General features: G+C 40.9%; 3 protein-coding genes across 3 annotated transcripts; 1 reads left to right on the top strand and 2 right to left on the bottom strand.

Moving 5' to 3' along the window:
* Positions 1–4,771: 4,771 nt before the first annotated feature.
* On the top strand, positions 4,772–8,357 carry LOC120060664 (ATP-dependent RNA helicase DDX19B-like). Its single transcript, XM_039010055.1, is given in 11 exon segments — positions 4,772–4,868; positions 5,370–5,405; positions 5,502–5,637; positions 5,837–5,929; positions 6,181–6,283; positions 6,561–6,675; positions 6,934–7,111; positions 7,345–7,582; positions 7,694–7,856; positions 8,011–8,202; positions 8,296–8,357. Coding segments are annotated over 11 exon segments (1,413 nt in total).
* Positions 8,358–9,811: 1,454 nt separating this feature from the next.
* On the bottom strand, positions 9,812–10,669 carry LOC120061170 (UBX domain-containing protein 10-like). Its single transcript, XM_039010760.1, has one exon. The coding sequence runs from the start codon at positions 10,667–10,669 to the stop codon at positions 9,812–9,814; it is 858 nt and encodes a 285-aa protein (XP_038866688.1).
* A 4,650-nt stretch (positions 10,670–15,319) lies between these two features.
* LOC120061090 (ceramide-1-phosphate transfer protein-like) lies at positions 15,320–18,137 on the bottom strand. The gene is made up of 3 exons (XM_039010625.1): positions 17,743–18,137; positions 17,445–17,580; positions 15,320–16,151 (listed from the first exon to the last, which is right to left on the bottom strand). Exons 2-3 carry the CDS (start codon positions 17,576–17,578, stop codon positions 15,629–15,631), a joined length of 657 nt encoding a protein of 218 aa, XP_038866553.1. The 5' UTR covers positions 17,579–17,580; positions 17,743–18,137; the 3' UTR covers positions 15,320–15,628.
* Between the last annotated feature and the right edge of the window lie 2,911 nt (positions 18,138–21,048).

Raw genomic sequence — 21,048 nt, 5'->3', positions numbered from 1 at the left:
TATGGCCAAAATGTTCATGCAAATGTCATGTGACATGGCAGCTCAACCTTTATTACCAGTCAAAAGTTTGGACACACCTACTCATTCAAGGGATTTTCTTTATTTTTACTATTTTCTACATTGTAGAATAATAGTGAAGACATAAACTATGAAATAATACATATCACATATGGAAAAAAAGTGTTATACAAATATATATTTGAGATTTTTCAAAGTAGCCACACCTTGCCTTGATGACAGCTTTGCACACTCTTGGCATTCTGTCAACCAGCTTCATGAGGTAGTAACCTGGAATACAGTTAAATTAAAAGTTCATTTGTGGAATTTCTTTCCTTCTTAATGCATTTGAGCCAATCGGTTGTGCTGTGACAAGGTATGGGTGGAATACAGAAGATAGCCCTATTTGGTAAAAGACCAAGTCCATATTATGGCAAGAACAGCTCAAATAAGTAAAGAGAAACGACAGACCATCGTTACTTTAAGACATGAAGGTCAGTCAATCCGCAATATTTCATGAACTTTGAAAGTTTCTTCAAGTGCAGTCGCAAAAACCATCAAGCGCTATGATGAAACTGGCTCTCATGAGGACCGCCACAGGAAAGGAATATCCAGAGTTACCTCTGCTGCAGAGGATACGTTCATTAGAGTTACCAGCCTCAGAAACTGCAGCCCAAATAAATGCTTCACAGAGACAAATCTCAACATCAACTGTTCAGAGGAGACTGCGTGAATCAGGCCTTCATGGTCGAATTGCTGCAAAGAAACCACTACTAAAGGACACCAATAAGAAGAAGATACTTGCTTGGGACAAGAAACACGAGCAAATTACATTAGACCAGTGGAAAGCTGTCCTTTGGTCTGATGAGTCCACATTTGAGATTTTTGGTTCCAACCGCCGTGTCTTTGTGAGACCCAGAGTAGGTAAACAGATCATCTCCGCATGTGTAGTTCCCACCGTGAAGCATGGAGGAGGAGATGTGATGGTGTGGGGGTGCTTTGCTGGTGACACTGTCTATGATTTATTTAGAATTCAAGGCACACTTAACCAGCATGGCTACCACAGCATTCTGCAGCAATAGGCCATCCCTTCTGGTTTGTGCTTAATAGGACTATAATTTGTTTTTCAACAGGACAATGACCCAACACACCTCCAGGCTGTGTAAGGGCTATCTAACCAAGAAGGAGAGTGATGGGAGTGCTTCATCAGATGACCTGGCCTCCACAATCCCACGACCTCAACCCAATTGAGATGGTTTGGGATGAGTTGGACCGCAGAGTGAAGGAAAAGCAGCCAATAAATGCTTAGCATATGTGGGAACTCCTTCAAGACTGTTGAAAAAGCATTCCAGGTGAAGCTGGTTGAGAGAATGCCAAGAGTGTGCAAAGCTATCATCAAGGCAAAAGGTGGCTACTTTGAAGAATCTAAAATAAAATGCATATATTTTGATTTGTTTAACACTTTTTTGGTTATGACATGGTACCATATGTGTTATTTCATAGTTTTGATGTATTCACTATTATTCTACAATGTAGAAAATAGTAAAAAATAAAGAAAAACCCTTGAATGAGTAGGTGTGTCCACATTTTTGACTGGTACTGTATGTGGTGTTCTGGGTCTGTCATGTCCGGAGAGCCATTGCCTGAGATTCTAACACTGGCTTTATGCGAGGTGTTGTGAGGAAAGCAATTTCCATAGAAACTGAGAGGCTGCCTGCCTAATATACCAGTATTAGTGGCTATAAGACTACACAGACTACAATACTTCCACATAGTGAACAACTCTACCTACTTCTTCAGACAAAGAGTATTTTCTGTGAAACCTCAAGATCTTAATTATCTACATGATGGAGCTCAAGATTGTTGCTCTCCCGGACTCCCTGGACTCGATAAGATGACAACATTTAACAGACCAGACCACTCTGTCTGTTGTCATAATGCAGCCACACTTTACAGGATCCATAATTCATTGACAAAATGCGTTCCCCCTCCTCGTACTACTTAATCAAAAGGAGGTTTTGGCTGGCCGGCACAGCATTGTCATTTATTGAAAAGGAAAAGGTCAGACAGATGAATCAACATTGCTCATGTCTGCTCTGCTCTGTTCTGCAATCAGTGTCAACCGTGCCACCATGTGTCCTAAGGGGCACAAGCTGGGAATATTGATATAGTATTATATTTAATTATATTATTATATTATATATATTATAATATTGATGTGGTAGAGATGCAGTGTCTTGTTCCTGTAAGACTTAAAATCTCTCACAGTACAATGAAGCATACATTGATGCCATTATTCTTACTTTATTCTAAAAATAAATTGAACAGGATAACCGGACTGTAAACTGTTTTCGCTTGGAAAATACAGAAATGCATTGTGAAATCAGATAGCCTCATATTGATGTACAGTTATAATGCAAACATGATTAATAAACTAAATCCACTTTTTTTTATAGCCATGCTAAGCAATCAAGGTGGGGGAAAAGAAGAAAAAAAAACACATATATATATATATATATATATATATACACACACACACACACACATACATATATATATACACACATATATATAAAATATGAGAACAGGAACTCAAATTGAGGGGGAATGTTCACATAAAATGTTCACAATTAACTTGATTTATCTTATGAACAAAACTATCCCCTTTCAATAATTCTAGAAACTTGCTCCAATTATTTCTGGCCAGTGGTCATAAGGCAATCCATTAGCGTTTCTCTTTTAATGGGAGTTTTTGTTTTTCAGTCTGACAAGTCATGATATTGATTGTGTCCAAGTGATAGACCCCATGAGACCCCTCTTCTTGTCGTATGAATCATTCTGAAATCTCCAGAAAGGTTCATCCAAACATAACCTAATTTCATCCACTATAAATATACCAGAAGCCACCATTAATACAGTAGTTATAATAACATCACAATACAACAGCTTTCCAAGGAAACAGGTTTGAAAAAACCACCTGTTGATTGCTTTTGCTGGATTTCATTGCAGACCATTATAATTACAAAAAATATCAATGCCATTATACAATATACATGCACAATATTTAGCAACTTTTAAAATATACAAATCATATTTAGAATGTAGAGAATGGAAGCAGCATCATGTCAAGCAATCACTGGCATCATCTGATATCAACACGTCTTCTTACCTTTCATTTGTGTCAACTGGGAGTGAAATTATGTCTGTCTTTTGGATGCCCACTTTTCATGAAAGATGTCCTTTCCCTTCTATTTCTCTTCCCTCCCTTTTTTCTTGCCTCTACAGTATGTGGCGTAGAGGAAATGCCAGCTGTCACAGGTGGGCAGAGTTACTATTAATTAAATGGCTCTGGCTTTTCACAGAGGGACTAAACAAATCAAAGGACAGTTGACAGGCAGAAACCGTGGCGGCAATTCAGTCAGCACAGCAACATGTGGTTATAAAAAGTATCTCTCAGCTCAGTCGCTGTCCTCCCTCCTTGTGGCTGGAGTTAGAGGCTTTCGCTAACGGAGAGAGAGAGAGAGAGAGAGAGAGAGAGAGAGAGAGAGAGAGAGAAAGAGAGAAAGAGAGAGACAGACAGTCCTTTGCAACAGATTAGCATCCCTTTCCCCTACTACCTCTCCTCTTTGCATTTATAGCATCTGCAACACCACTCTTCTTCCCTGCAATCGATGATGGGAGACCCCATTTATGGATCCTTTTTGATAGCTGGGGGATCAGACTAAATAGATGAAATGCAGCACCAGGCATGAAGGAGTAGTGGGGGGGGGGGGGGACACATAAAGCATGTCTCTCTTGCCTCCACCCAGGGCAGGCATCAACCTTCCCACTCACCATCGCCGACAAGTGCTCTGTCTCTGGTTTATTGGAAAGCCTATAATGTTTTTATTCTAATGTGGGTAGTGGGAGTTTAGCTGTCTGCATTGTGGCCACTGTTAGTCTGATCCACCTTTTATTATTTTCCACTGAGGAGGTAACCATGACAATCAATATAGAGTTCTACTGGCATCTTAAAAGACATTTTGGTTGGCATGAGGGAGGGGGTTGTGTGGGTGGAGGGTATTGGCTGAAGCTGCATCCGCTCCTCAATTAAATTAGCATAATGCTGGCCATAACCCCCCTCTCTCTCTTTCCTCTCTTAATCTCTGTCTGTGTCTGTGTGTGTGTGTGTGTGTGTGTGTGTGTGTGTGTGTGTGTGTGTGTGTGTGTGTGTGTGTGTGTGTGTGTGTGTGTGTGTGTGTGTGTGTGAGAGAGAGAGTGATGTGGACTGTCAGGTCTACCTGGCTGGGTCACTTTCATTAGGACTGATCAGGACATCCATAATCTCTTCTCCTCCTACTCAATTTGTCTGGGTCCAGATGACGAATCAAAAAGAATAAACCATATCAAATTCGATAGAAATTACATATAATTTATAGCCGTAATACGTTAACGATTAACAAACAACAGTTTAAACTGACAAGTAAAAAATAGCCAAACCTGCTTATCTGATAAAGATTGTATTATTCCAATATAGTCTGTGGTATTGCTAATTTTAAACCACCTCCTACACAAACACATTTGGGGGTAAAACAAAGTTGATTGGAACTCAGAATTCCACTTCCGAGTTTCCATCGGAATGAGTGCAGCTGAGTTAGCTACAGCCGGTGCGCTTCAGCGGTAGCTTCTTTGGCTTGGCAGGCAGCATCTCTTTCGACGCCCAGCTTGATTGCATCGTTTGTGTTTCTAAAACTTCTTAAACTTGGTCTAAAATAATATACATTAAAGGTTAATAATGGCTACTGACTCCTGGGCCCTTGCTGTCGATAAACAGGAATATTCGACTGACTCAGTAAGTTTAAATGTATAGGCTAGCAAGTTTAGCTAGCTTGGTACAATTAGCTAGACAGCTATATTCTCAGCTATGCTTTACGAAAAGTATCTAACTTTAGGCTGCTAGTTTGCGAGCCCAGCCAACTGCAACTGAGGCAATTTGTGGCCGAGTTATTACTTTAGCATACCATGTGCTGGTGGTGTTCCACTTAGTGACACACCTTTTGAAAGCGCTGTCATTGACTGTAGCTGTGTTTGTCATGGCTTTGTTGTTGGTCGAATTTGACACTTGCTTGCCAAGATTTTATGAGGGGAAACTTTCATTCTGAGATTAGATATTTGCGTACTAATAAAACATTTTTGTTTCTCTTACCAGTTCGGCTCCTTGGTGATAAGATCTCCACCTCGAGGTGGAGGTGATGCTGCACCTAATAAGTCAAAGGGTAAAATCACTGATGTCAATCAAACATTTGCTCTTGATATTCTTCTATGTATTGTCCATTACATTTTTGTGATACAGTGATGAGTTTTTGTTTTTCTGCCAGGTACCACAAAGCAAGTGGAGAATGGCACCAATGTAGAAGGGGAAGAAAAAGGTGTGAATTCTTAGGGTTTATTCTCATCTCCCTGTCATGTCTCCATTCAATTAGTGTAGTCGGACAGGTCATTCACCTGTCACTCTTGTCTTTTAGAGGACAAAGCGGCCCAGTCATTGTTGAATAAGATGATCCACACCAGCCTTGTGAACACTACCAATCAAGTAGAGGTTCTTCAGAGGGATCCCAACTCTCCTCTTTACTCAGTCAAGACATTTGAAGAGCTGAGACTGTAAGTGATATCTGATTTCAAATTCACCATTGCTTACACCTCACATGAAGCCTAGATTATACAGTGTATTTCAACCTGAGTTAGGATCCGCAACATTGCTTTTTTTTGTGGCATCATGTGGTGTTTGGTCAGCCTTTTTATTATATTTTGTCCTTTTCATGGCCTCAATGCTTTTTTTTTTATTGTACATCCATCTCAGGAAAGATAAGCTGCTAAAGGGAGTGTATGACATGGGCTTCAACAGACCCTCTAAGATCCAGGAGAATGCCCTGCCCATGATGCTGGCAGAGCCGTGAGTACCCATTTATCAATAATAGAGGAAATAGCCTAGATATTCTGGACATTTGAAGGTGTTGTTGTGATGTGTGTTCTGAGGTTACACATTTAATTTCAACTTTCAGTCAGATGTAGTCAAACTAGTTATTAACCATTGTTTATGTACACAGTAATATAGTTGTTTGATTGAATTTGTGAAATTAATGGAATCTACCTTTTAGTCCCCCATTAATCTCTCTTCAGCGTGTATTATCCCTCTGGTTCCAGACCTCAGAACCTGATTGCCCAATCACAGTCCGGCACAGGTAAAACAGCTGCCTTCGTGCTGGCCATGCTCAGCCATGTCGACCCAACTAACAAATGGGCACAGGTGAGTGGCATCTCCATCTTCAGCAATGCTATGGTCCATTAGCATTACTCAGGCTATGAGAGAGGTTAGACCTCAAGAGGTCAGGTAATCAGTGAGGTCAGAAAGAGTTTGCTCTTTAGGTGGATTTGTATGGGTTGTTTTATTAAGAGCACCTACAGATCAGAGTTACAGGAAATTGTCTTAGTTTAGAGAACATCTATCACAATGTGTTGCTTTTTTTGTTGATTTTGTAGATGGAAGCCTCTTATTACTGAAACTTCTTATTTTCCCCCCTCAGTGTCTTTGCATTGCCCCAACGTACGAGCTAGCTTTGCAGACTGGTAAAGTCATTGAGCAGATGGGGAAATTCTATCCTGAGGTCAAATTGGCATATGCCATTCGTGGCAATAAATGTAAGTCTCAAAACATTCCTCTTTTATTTTGAATACAACCTGTAATGTTTGGGTGCCTAATTTCACTGGGGAAATGGTAGGCCTATGCTGTCACTGCCAGTGCTCTCTCACAAATTTCATGTCGAAAGCATAACTGTCAATGAAGAAAATGCCACACGTGTATTATAGAGTTGATGTTCTGTAAATATAAGATGCTGATGAAAAGCATCATTGTAACAATATCATTAACTGTCCTGTTTGTCTCTGGGTGCTGAGCAGTGGACAGAGGGGCGAAGCTTCAGGAGCAGATTGTCATCGGGACACCTGGCACGGTCTTGGACTGGTGCTCTAAACTGAAGATCATCAACCCCAAGAAGATCAGCGTCTTTGTCCTGGACGAGGCTGATGTCATGATCGCCACACAAGGTCACCAGGACCAGAGCATCCGGATCCAAAGGTGAGTTTTCCATATAGAAAGTTGTAAATGCACAGTACTCTCATCTAGCAGAACTTAAGTGATACGAGACAAGTTCATCTTGCAGGCCAGTAATCACGAGTGCTGCCATTTAACTTTGTTTACAGACACCTGTAAAAGGGCTCTTAATGACCACTGATGATTTTCAGATGCTATTTGACTCAATAACAGTGTAACAGTCTAGTTATCTAAGGACTTTTCTTTCCCCCATTCAGAATGTTGCCAAAGGAATGTCAGATGCTGCTGTTCTCTGCCACCTTTGAGGACTCCGTGTGGAAGTTTGCTGAGAGGGTTGTGCCAGACCCCAACGTCATCAAGCTGAAACGTGAAGAGGAGACTCTGGACACCATCAAGCAGTATTACGTGCTTTGCAGCGACAAGGAGGAAAAGTTTACAGCACTCTGTAATATCTACGGCGCCATCACCATCGCCCAAGCTATGATCTTCTGTCACGTGAGTGTCCTCAACTTATCCTAGGATTGAAGGAATTCTCTGAGGGATTTGATTTGATACGGTACATAAACTAATGAAGTAAAGAAATAAAGTAGGCTTCTTTGCCTCTAGACCCGAAGGACAGCTGGCTGGCTGGCTGCAGAGCTGACCAAGGAGGGCCATGTGGTGGCGCTGCTGAGTGGGGAGATGACTGTGGAACAGAGAGCGGCCATCATCGAACGCTTCAGGGAGGGCAAAGAGAAAGTCCTGGTGACCACCAACGTATGCTCCAGAGGTATAAAGACTGTCATTGAAAGCTAGATTAATGGTACCATTTATCCCATGTAGGAGGGTGAGGATGAGTGTTTAATTCATTTTTAATTATATATTTTTTTACATTGAATAGGCCTAAGGGCGGGCATGTTTTTTTTCTCTCTTTCTATTGCTAGGCATTGATGTTGAGCAAGTTTCTGTGGTGATAAATTTTGACCTGCCCATGGACAAAGACGGAAACGCTGACAACGAGACATACCTTCACCGGATTGGTCGCACAGGACGTTTTGGCAAGAGGGGCCTTGCAGTCAATATGATTGACAGCAAACACAGCATGAACATTCTCAACCAAATCGAGGAACATTTCAGTACGTCACTCTGTTTCTAGAAGTCTTCACAAGGTTGTACATTTTGATCTATAAGACAATGTTCTAATAATTTCCTGTATTTTTTTTCCATAGATAAGAAGATCAATAAGCTTGACACTGATGATCTCGATGAAATCGAGAAAATCAGCAACTAGATGCTGCTAACCTTGATCACTAATCATTTAATGCAACTATTTATGCAGTTTGGACTATTAACTCATTTGGGCTTTTGGACTTGTCACTTTAAGGATTTATTTGAATGTTTACATTAAATTACAGATGTTAGCCATGCCTTAAATGCAAAGCATTTTAGCATTTTCAGGACAATAGTTCATGCCAAAGAGAGGTCAAGGCTAGGAGGGATCCAGCTTTTTTCAAATGAATGTCAAAAGTAGAATTTTTTTTGTATTTTAGCGAACCCTAACCTTAACCTAATTCTCATAACCTGCTATGAAAAGTAAAATCTGACAAAAGCAGGATATCTTCATTGATACTATTAGCATTACGGTTGGTGTTCAGTTGCTATATATATTTTTTTTTTTATTGAGTGGTTGCACTAAACTAATATTTGACCCTCTAGATCTTGAAGTCTCTCTGAGGCATGTATAGGTAGCCATTGGTTGTTAGCAATATACAATATATTGAATCAAACAAGACTTTGCAATTGTTAGAATGGGGGACGTTTGCTATGCTGATTGGTCTTAAAAACCCTTTTCTTATAGAATAATATGAGTGGAAGGTAATGTGATTTGAAGTTGAGTGAATGGGAAGTAGTAATCAAACTGGAGAAATGTCCATTCCTTATTAATGAGAAGGCAGGCAACTCATGATCAGTCTAGACTAACAATCCTCAAGTGATATAAAGCATTTCAGGATCACAACACTAAATACATTCTTGATCATTTAGATGTGTGCTTCACAATAATCCAAAGATTCCATTGTATTAATACTGCAAGTATTGGAGCAGTTGCTCCCTCATTTATTTTTATTTTTTTCCCCCAATAGGTTCTGCAAATCTCTATTGCGGGAGGTTGTTTCAGTGGAAACAAGTTTTGTTCCGTCACATTCAAGCTTATTCTGTCAACGGACAGAAGTTGGTCACTTTTACCAAGTAAAATAAGATTGTATGGAATATACCTAAGTTGTTAGGAATAAATAATAGATCTATTTCAAGAGGAAAAGCTTTATTGAGCAAAACACCATTGAATTGTTTTATTTTGTACCTCGGTGAATATGATTTATATTTGGACTGCTTGAACTAAACAAGAGTTTAGAGTGTTTACCCTGGCTATGAAAGCTAAAATAGCCTCTGCTGAATCTATTCTCTTATACTTTCTGCACTTTTTTGGTTTTGTCACTTCTAAATGGTGGTTGTAATAAAGATTACTTACCTAAAGTATGTCTGTCTGGGCTTATTCTGTGGCACAGTGGCTGTGCGAAAAGGCTAGTTTTGTTTTACCTTAAATACAAAACACACCTTCCTAAGCTCCTCTTTACAATGGAAACAAGCACTCTTTCCTCTAAAAACATATGGCTTCATTGTTAATATATATAGGCCTATTTGTCAGATGACTTTAATGTTTGTTATACTGTGTCATCTATCTTGAGTTCAGGCAGAGTCCATATCCTCCTGAAAGATGCACAGTACTGATCTATTTAAGATGCCACATTGGGCCAAAGTCATGTTCAGGTCTATGAATGTCCTTCGGAGGGGTCTATCCGCACCACTCTTAACGTAGCCATCCACGATCTCAATGTAACCATGCTCATATCTGGCCCCATATCTGGCCTCTGCACTGGCAAGCACCGTCAGTAGGGTGTCTGTGGGTAGGAAGTGGTACTCAAACCTCCTACCACACGGAGCCCGGATGGCAAGGAGTAAGCTCAAAGGATCAGGAGTGCCAGGGGAGAATACTGGTGGGCTTTCTGCCTCTGGGGTTGTGGCCATCACGCTGAGGCCCGGAGGGTTGGGAGTGGGGCAGACCTTGCAAAGCACCTCTGACATGTTGCCTATCTCCGGGTTGCTCCGGGATACTGATCGGATCCTCACTGAGGACAGCTGATGCTCCCCGTGCCCTTGCCGAGCCTGGACAATGAGGCTGTCGGACAGGCTGAGCTTGGATGTCTTCTCCTCCATGCCCCTCAAAGAGACACCCTCCTCTGACGGCTTCTTCTCAATGGAGGGGAGGGGCTTGTATTTGTTCCAAGGGAAGGGAAGAGAGGGTACCTCGGGAACCGTATCTAGGTAGTCTGGGTCTTGTTTCACGCTCAGCTGGTTGCTCTGCCTGAAGAGGGATTGAGAGCGAGAGTGGGAGCGGAGGCAACGACCGGACCTGTCGTAGCCCATTGAAGGAGGCTTCGGGATCAGAGGTGTGTTGTGGAAGCTGTCAACCACATCCATGTTTGGCGTGTGGCTCAGGTTGGGTCGACTACGCCCTTTCGAGGACTTTGGCCTGGTCAAATGCATTCTTCTCCACAGCAGTCGAGTGTTTTAGATGTGACTCAACTCTAAAAGATGGAAGATAGTTAAGAGAGAACTGAAATATAAATGTAATAGCTATTCTGTGACATTCTCTCTCATCATAGTCACACTGTGAATGGCATTCTTGCGGAGAGCCACTGGGTGTGCAGGCTTTTGTTACATCCCTGCTGAAAGTTCTGTTACGGTCTGCTCATCAGGGTTGGCGCAAAAGTCTTCATGCCCAGTAGCTGTTAAGGAGGAGACTGGCCACCCTTTTTGAGAGCACTAGCCAGCTTGAAAGTTTACTAATCTTGACATGCAAATGACAGAAAATGTCTTCCATTTGATTTCCTTGTTGACCAGTTAACGTTACCAAATTAACGTTAGCTAACTAAGCTGTCCGATCCAAGTAGGTGACAAAGAGGGGACATACTTGCCACTAGAATTACAGATAGTATTCTTATCGTGCACTAACAAACATATGCACCATACCTTGCATTTCAGCTGATAGATCAGTCTCTTTTTTTGCTTGTCAACACTCGAGGGAAGTTTTCAAGCTTTTTCAGCAGGCAGCGTAACAGTTACCGACACAGCTATAGTTACCTTGACAACGCTGCTTGCCTCACACATCAACAAAGCTGCCCCCTGGTGCAAGTCAAGGAGCGTGCAGCATCAGTCGTATCTATTTCATTTCTAATCACACTGCTCCAGACTAGGGTTGCAAGATTTCAGGAACTTTCAATAAATTCCCTGTTTTTTCGTAAATCCTGATTAGAGGATTCTGGATTTCCTGTGTATTCCCTCCTGATTCCCTCCAACTGAGATTTAGGGAATACCAGAGAATTTATTGAAAGTTTCTGTAATTTTGGAACTGTACTCCAGACAGAGATGTTTTGCATTATGCAAACTGTATTTGAAACATTGCACCAGATTTAACGCTAATATCCATCTTCATTCTTAGGTTATATAATACCATGACACAATTATGAAGAAACATAAATCATTGCAGAAATAGAACAAAGACAAAGTCTAGACTTATCAGGTCTCAGTGTTTAATTTCATTCATTCATAGTCAACAGAAAAAATGCCAAACTGTAAGATCAAGTGGTACATATTTTAAACAAACAAGGCAACAGTAAACATGTCATCCCCCACGAATGATGCAGCCCCCCCCCCCCTGGGCCAATCAGTGTAATTTTGTAAATGACAGATTTTTAAGGCAAAACCAGAGGAGGCTCCTCAGAGGATGAACGGGAGGACCATCCTCCTCAGTGAATTTCAGAAAAATGTAAATTGTAAAACATTTAAAAAGTTATCCTTTTTAGATAAACCTATACTAAATATAATGATTAAAACACTATTTTGCAATGAAAGTCTACAGTAGCCTCAACAGCACTCTGTAGTATAGTTCCATGGTATAGCCGGTGTACAGCTAGCTTCCGTGCTCCTCTGGGTACATTGACTTCAATACAAAACCTAGGAGGCTCATGATTCTCACCCCCTTCCATAGACTTACACAGTAATTATGACAACTCCCAGAGGACGTCCACCAGCCTATCAGAGCTCTTGCAGCATGAACAGGACATGTTGTCCACCCAATCAAAGGATCAGAGAATGAATCTAGTACTGAAAGCATAAGCTACAGCTAGCTAGCACTGCAGTGTATACAATGGGGTGAGTAGTTGACTCAAAGAGAAAGACAATAGTTGGAACAGTTAACAAATTAAGGGGAAGCAAGAGAGAAATAGAGATTGTCCTTTTTCCCCACTTTCAGTTTCACTTAGCTAGCAAATGCAGCTGGCTAGTTTAGCCTACTGAAACACCCTTCTCAAACAGAGGGATGCTATGCTAGCTAGCTGGCTATGACTTTCCAACCTAACACTGGAACTCCAAGTTGTTTTTTCTTTTTTCTCCAAGGTAAGCTTTTGGTATTACTAATTTATTGCCCCGGGGCCTCTTTGATGTAACTTCTTACTGACCGTACACTGTAGCGTTACTGAATTACTCTAGCGGGTTTACTAACGCGTTAGTTCTATTATCTATGCTGACTATGACATTACTTTAGCTAATATGGTGACAATGATGTAGGCTGTGTGTAGCGGTTTGGCTTGGAAAGGTTTTTTCCACCTGGTCACATACAGCTGATGTGTTGTGCATTGAAGTCCACAACAAAGGGAAGAGGTGAGAGGAGATGCGAGAAGGAATACAACGTGGCTGTTATGAAAGTGAACGGTGTTTACACATTATCAGAGGTGTATTCATTCAGCCAATTCTGTTGAAAAACGTTTCTTAAATGGAATCAAATGAAACAAACATACCTGAATTTGTCCAATAGAAACTCTTGTCTGCAACTGTTGGACTAATTAAGACACCCTATGTCTTTCATAGGCTAGGTTGTAGCAACCTCATGATGGGTATAGGGAAAATTTGAGTATCATGTAGTAGTCTAAACCTATCGCTGTTACATTGAACTAGGTGAATGGAATATGAATTAGAGTCATCCAATATGCTGTAATAGAAATAAGGCCATGCTCATGAAAAATAATTGTCCTCCCTCATCTTAAACGGCACTGAACGCCACTGGGCAAGACTCATCATTCACCCAAGTTTCCTCAAAAATCAGCCAGTCTTGTCTGATAGTGGTGCACGATTCAGAAGTTTGTTCACCTGTCACGTACCTACCCGCAATTGCTAATAACCCATCCGCAACCACTGACTATATGTGTTAAAGTGAAAATCTGAGGCCCGCACCTGACCCTAACCAGCAAATATAGAAAATGCCCTGTAGGCTACAGTCATACCGCAGAATACGTTTTTGACAGGAGGTGCAGGATTTTTTGTGTGCCTAATTTAGATATGTTCCTGCTTATAATTTCCAACATTTTGGTAGGCTATTTGTTAGGTAACTTGTCAATATTTAGATAGGCCTACATGCACCTTCTCTTCTGTCATTATGTTGCCCTAGAACACTAAGGGTGAGTTGGTAAATTCACTCTGGCTATCTACTAAGATTTCAGAGCACTACCTCTGAGTATGCCTGAGTGCAGAATAACTGATGAATTTAAGAATGCACAACTCTCGTTGAATATGATCGGTCTCTTCCAAATAAAGATTACAGTTTTGAAACTGCAGTAAAAGCGTAGTAACTATAGTTGACTGTGGTATTTTGGATGCAGTAATTGCAGAATAACTGCAGATACACTGCAGTTATACTGCACTGTAACTGCAGATACACTGCACTGTAACTGCAGATACACTGCAGTTATAAAGAAATATATATATTTTGGGTGCAGTATTTGCAACATACTGCAGTTATACGGCAATCTTTTTTTGTAAGGTGTGTCAGTAAACGTCAGCAAAAAACACATAATTAAATTGTTGCCAGCAGCACAGTTAGTCACCAATGCTCTAGATAACATGAAAACAGCCTAACCAGCTATGCAAGGGCCAAGTAAAATGGTCAGAGTGAGGTGTTGTCATTTGTGTCTGGAAGTAGCTAGCAAGCTAGCCAACTTTAGCCAGTTAGATTGGGTGCTGTGGTGAGGTCAGAATGCTCGGATCAACCCTACTTCTCGGCCAAAGCGTTCAGTGTGCACTCTGAACGCTCCGAGAGGGAAGCGCTCTGAATTTGTGAACCGACTATCTGACAATGCTCTGAATTTAAGATTGCCCAGAGCGCACTCTGGCACTGCCAGTGAATTTACAAACACACCCTAAATAAACCCTTGCTCACCAGAATTGTATAAATGATAGAATGATTGCTTAAATTTAGTTGACAACGGTAAAGTTCCCCTGTCATCTCTGCTTCTTTCACAGAGCAAAGACATTTAGGGACCAGGGAGAAAATGCAAGAACAAAAGAAAATGGGAAAGATTTTCTGTGCAGAATGTCCAAATGACATCAGTTTAACTGGTTGTAAGGAAATAGAAAGCTGTGAAAACAACCCAACATGTTTCTGATAAGATTTCCATTCGACTTAGATGTATATTTTATGTGGTTGAAATACTATCAGCTTTTATGACACTGATAAAGATAGCACCTCTACAGACTGCACATTTGCATTCTCTCAAGATGCTGAAATAAACCAATCATATTTCTCCACTCCTGTTCCAGAGTAAAACTTGGTGTATCAGTTTACTTCAAGAAATGCTTAATTCTGCAGGAGTTAATATTAAGACTACGTGAAAGGTTATAGACCTACAGTCAGTCTCCAGATTTCAGTTTCCATTTAACCCATCTGAACAATGGGCTGCAGTTCCTTTGTCACGCCATCTGAATAATCACTGTAATTTTGTAAATGCCTGATTTCTATGGCAAGACGCATCATTCCACAAAATTGCTGTCGATTTGTCAAAATTGGGCCAGTGCGGTCCGAGATATCAAGTGTGACGAACGAACGTATTAACGGACAGAGACAGATCCACAGTCCCCTCCCCAATTTCATTGTGGGGGGACAATTAAGGACATATCTTTAGATTAGACAAGACAGACATACAACCTAAAAATATGCTATTGCATTCGCAATGAAATCATACTGTTCTCGTAATACAAAACCTACTTTGAGCGATAAAAACTGATGCATACTTAAACAAATTAAGGAGAGACTTAAATGCAAAAAGATGTGTTGCACAAAAACAGCACTGAATGCCATAGAAATCCCATTTCACAAATCTAATTAGAAATAAATATATGGGTAATGCTGCCTTATTACATAATAATGTAATGTACATACAGTAATTCACCCATCTCTATACACCAGAAATTGTCACCAAGAAACAATAAGGAGCAGCACGGCTTGCCAGCATTGATGTGCTGGTTGGACTACGAGGCCTACAGTAGCCTGGTGATCTCAGATCTATTTATGCTGTCTTGCCAACTCTTATAAACAATTCCATTGGAGTTGGCAAGATGACACACACAGATCTGGGACCACCAGGCAACTACTACTACAGTATTTCCTGCCTACTAGGGCAAGTCCAGTATATTGTTCTGGGCATAGAGGTCCTCTGTCACTTGGTACACCTCAGAGATGAGCGGCAGGGCATCCCCTAGCATGGCCACTACCTGCTCTGGGGTACCTACATTCATCACATCAAAGAACGTAGCACGCCCTGGGAGAGCCCAGAAAGCTGTACCGGCAGCCTTGCGGATGATCCATGCATGGTGTTGGGAGAGGGACTCATTATAGGCCTCAGAGCACATGACGGAGGTCTTGCTTTCCTCAGTGCTGGTGCGTAGACGTTCAAGAAAGAGCTCCAGCCAGCGCAGTGCACGGTGCAGCCTCAGAAGGGTGCGGCAGCCGGACTCGGGGAAGCTGCCTCTCTTAGTCAGGTCCACCAGTTGGTTGTCCAGTTCGTATTTGACCATAGACTGGACGGTGACGTAGTGGGCCCCATTCTCACCGTTCAGATGGTTGATCAGGATTTGGATCTTGTTGACAGCATCCTTGGCGATGAAGGAGAACACACTCCCCAGGCTGTTCATGAATCTGGATACAAAGGACAATAAACACATTTAATACAACATAAAAGCTTTTTTATTGGAAGAGTCTTCAAATGTTTCCTTATGCTAAATGGCACTATATTGAGACAACCATAATCATTTCAGGGTTTGACATCAAGGAACCATTAAGATCAGTACTGGGATTTTGTATTTGTGTTGTTATCAGTAAATAAAAAACTCTCAGTGCAGGCTCAACTTGCCCGGGTTGGCTGACATCACGAAAATTATGTGTGCGCATTGATGTGGCGTGCGTTCTTATGATTCTGAACGGTCAGATAGCAAGCATCAATGACAAAAAGCTGCCATGTGGGAAATCGTAGATGGCTCGTTTCAGCTCGTAGCTTGTTATTGATACCATGTCTTGTTTTGACTGATGTCATGTATATGCCAATGTGGCTCAAATTTGCTAGCTAGCTAACCAACAACTGTAAAGATATATTTGAGAAACAACTGCTCATTGTCAAAATGTATGTTTTCAATAAACATGGAGACTAAATACAGTTTACATGTTATCAACAGTCTACGCCAACCCCGTCTGTTACAACCAACCTGTCTATAAATACCATACATTGTCTGTCTTTCACTTAAACAATGGTGAGGATTCAGAAAGATCAGTTTTAGGCTAATGGAATTCTTTGCAGTTTGGTTGTTTTGTCTTTTTTTAAATGAACATGCACAATGGTGCAATCTCAGAGCAGGCTCAACTTGTGTGACAACTCCCTTCACTTGCCCCAGGCAATAGGGCAACACTTAAAGCTAGAGTCCTTAGTTGCTACATCCATTTTTAAAAATTTTATAATTCAATTACGATGTATACCCATTGATTCTTGAAGAATATAACTTATAAATGCCTCCTGAGCTTAGTTCAACTGTTGTACCCCATCAGAACCTAAACATGAGCTAGTTTTACTTTATTTGTAAACAATGTAAACAAACACTGTTGCTATAGGCCCAAAACATTGTTCAAACTATAATTTTGATATCAGGGATGGTCAGTCCTTGCATAAATAGCTCTTTCTACGAATTTGATTGTGGTAACACTTCTCCAGGCCAATCTCTCAGCTTTTTATCAAAACAAAGGTGGGGTTACGCTTTGTTACTGTTTCAACTAAGGATTCTAACTTTAATGTTAATCCCTGTAATGTACATAGCAGATTTATTTTTAGTACATATAACTAGATTATGTGCACACAATGATTTGCCAGCTGTATGTTTAATGTTAGCCCAGGGCTACCTAGTTAGCTAAGAATCTAGGCTAGCATAGATTTAAACGACTTACCTTACAAGACCAAGCCACCCTGCTACATAATGTTCGAGGAATACTTCTTTGTTTTCAGATAGGCATGACTTAAAAGTGTCAAGAACCTCTTGTAAAGTGAATTTCGGGTCCTCTACTGCTACAGAATCGGCCATGGCTACACGGAAGTGAAAAATGATATGAGTGCAGCAATTATACAATATTGTTTACTTGCCAATACAGATCTTCATATGAATGTTTTATATTCAACCTGTGGGCATCCTTAATAACCTGTTATTATTAGAATTGCTAACAAATTAACTGCATTCTGATATCGTACTTGCAAACTCTGTCGTCCCACCGAAGTACTAGCTAGGTTTCCACTAGCTTCTAGCAACAAAGTCAGATTCCACAGCCACAAAATAGCAAAAATTGCAATAACAAAAAACAAAGTATACGGTTAGCAGTGTGGTTAGGTTTAAATCACATTTTAAAAAGAGAAATTGTAGAAATGTGCGGGGTTTATGAAGCTATTTAAGACCAAAACACTGCGAACGGCCCTGCGCAGGTCCGAAGTTCGTGGGGACTGCAGTACAGTTGCACATCCTCGTCAATTGGTGGCGATAATGATGGGTGAAGCGCGTTGGAACAAACAGTATAAACACAGATAAGCTCATGAGACCATCTTTGGTATAAGGGCCAATGCTAGCTAGCAACAACACACGCTGCTAACCAATCTTTCTAAAACAAAACTGCTTCTTGCAGCCATCTAGCGAGCTAAATAATTTGTTTGCAGGGAAGGCTTTGTCCATCATAATTTAGCCGCTAGGGTTAACTACTAGCTGGCAAATCAGTCTACATTAGCTAGCTAGTCAGCTACTTTTCGACCCATTCTAGTTTGAACACCCAGCCAGGACGCCTAAGTTAAGTGACACCACTGGGTAAATCGACAATTCTTCAAAATACAGAAATATAGCTAGCTACGAACTTTTGAGCACGTTGTTTACCGCCAGATTAGCTAACTCTCCTATAGCCTGTGATTTCACACTCATTAAAGAGACGGAACACAGATAATATTTTATATATTTATATATTATATTGACCAGATACTCTAGTGGCCGCTCTCTACTTCTTAGCTGAGCTTTAACGGCGGTTGGCATCCAATAAAATGTTGCATTACCGCCACCTGCTAGACTGGAGTACAACTCTCATATACTTTGAATGAAAAAATAAGTAAATACCCTACCATCTAACACTACTCACAAAAGAAATACAAAATTACACCACCCTACTCTACTATTCAAATCTATTTAGTCCTACCTCAGGCCAACAACCTGAAAGGATGGGACACCACCACTTAACACATTCTGTAACTCTTCTGATGTCAAGTCTCCCTCAGTTTTACGAGGGCATGTTTGGCGGCGTGAGTGAAGGAGGCTTTGTTGCGAAATAGGAAGCCAATTCTAGATTTAATTTTGGATTGGAGATGTTTAATATGAGTCTGGAAGTTGAGTTTACAGTCTAGCCAGACACCTAGGTATTTGTAGTTGTCCACATATTTTAAGTCAGAACCATTCAGGGTAGTGATGCTAGTCGGGTGGGCATACAGAGGCCCATTATCAGCAACCATCACTCCTGTGTTCCAATGGCACATTGTGTTAGCTAATCCAAGTTTATCATTTTAAAAGGCTAATTGATCATTAGAAAACCCTTTACAATTATGTTAGCACAGCGGAAAACTGTTGTGCTTATTAAAGAAGCAAAACAAAAAGGCCTTCTTTAGACTAGTTCAGTATTTGGAGCATCAGCATTTGTGGGTTCGATTACAGGCTCAAAATGGCCAGAAACAAAGACCTTTCTTCTGAAACTCGTCAGTCTATTCTTGTGCTGAGAAAAGAAGGCTATTCCATGCGAGAAATTGGAAGGCTTTCTACCATTCTATTTTAACAAACCATCTCCCTTTTTTAACCGACTCATACTCCCCCTCTCTCTCTTAGACCTCCATTCCTCCTCCGTATTCCAAGTATACGTCTCCTTATGATAATACTGCACTTCTGACATACATATTGTTCTTGTCTTCTCGAGGGACGCCATTTAACAGTCTGTCACAATCAGCTCGAACCCCTCGGGATGTGGCGCTCAACACTGCATCTCACTTGATGTTATTCTTTATCAAAAGCTACCAGTCACGTTCGTCATAATGATCAAAATCAAATCAAATCAAATTTGATTTGTCACATACACATGGTTAGCAGATGTTAATGCGAGTGTAGCGAAATGCTTGTGCTTCTAGTTCTGACAATGCAGTATGATTGGACCAAAGCGCAGCGTGGTATGTTTCCATCCTTTTATTTGGAATAGAAAACTCAAAGGGGAAAAACAATAAAGCGAACAAACGAACCGTGAAGCTCAAACGAGTGCTCACAGGCAACTATACCTAGACAAGATCCCACAAAGCACAATGGGGAAATGGCTATCTAAATATGATCCCCAATCAGAGAAAACGATAAACAGCTGCCTCTGATTGGGAACCATACCAGGCCAACATAGATATATAATTACCCTAGATAACCCACCCTTAATCACACACCGACCTAACCAACATAGAGAATAAACAGCTCTCTATGGTCAGGGCGTGACACTACCGCAACACTTTTCCATTTCAAAGCGCGCTCTTCCATCCACCGTCTCGCTTCATGCCGTCCTAGTGGCCGCTCTAACAATGGAAATACCTTTCTTCAAAAACAGAAGACCATTCTAGCCAATGAGAGGGCAGGAACAACAGGCACAACTGTTTCCACTAGTTGCCATGAAATCTACATTTGCTTTTTGGTCCTAAGGTTAGGTATAAAATCACATTTTAAGAAGATAAATTGCAGAAATGGGTTGGGTTTATGACTATGGTCGTGGTAATTAGTGACGACCAGGCACAACTCCGACAGTGTTTTTTTCCTCAAAGTTACCGGGATGTCATGTGTCCTACTTATATCGGTACACTCCTAACAACCAAATCGTTACAAAATTTATATTCGAGCAAATAAGCCATTCCATTTTTTTAAACTAAATTAGACACTCTTGTTTTGGGTGTAAGATGGCACGAACAAGACTGGTTACTGTCATCAAGGACTCTGTCTCGTCATTTAACATCCAAACAACTCTCATTGAGCTCCATACAAAAACTCATCGCTTGGTGTGCAGAAAAAACGCAACCTGCTGGAGAAGACCAATTGTGGGTCCAGTTACACCACGCCAACAGTGTCTTTTCGCAAAAGAGTACTTTTCATAATCTAGAAATGTGTGCAACAAAAGTTCAATAAACACCTTTTCATCAGGAATGTAGTGAAGTAAAAGTAGTCCATTATAAATACCCCCCCGAAAAACGAGTACCTTTAAAGTATTTTTACCTAAGTACCGACAGTGTTATTGCATTTTGGTACACCAGAAGTACATCCATTTCCAATTGAACGTTGCAGAGGCAGTTGCAGTACGTCTTGTGTGGTGCACAGATTGGATGTATCGAACATATGCATAGATGGCTTGACAGAAATGGTAGCAGAAGGTGAATGTGTAACTTTTGTTGCACACATACAGATGATGCTGTGTACCACTTTCCGCATAAACACTGTCGGTGTGATCGAGGCGTGAA

Source organism: Salvelinus namaycush, chromosome 16 (genome assembly GCF_016432855.1).
Source record: "Salvelinus namaycush isolate Seneca chromosome 16, SaNama_1.0, whole genome shotgun sequence".
Classification (NCBI taxonomy): Eukaryota; Metazoa; Chordata; class Actinopteri; order Salmoniformes; family Salmonidae; genus Salvelinus; species Salvelinus namaycush.
The sequence above is the reverse complement of the archived record's forward strand: the minus strand, read 5'-3'. Positions and strand labels throughout refer to the sequence as shown.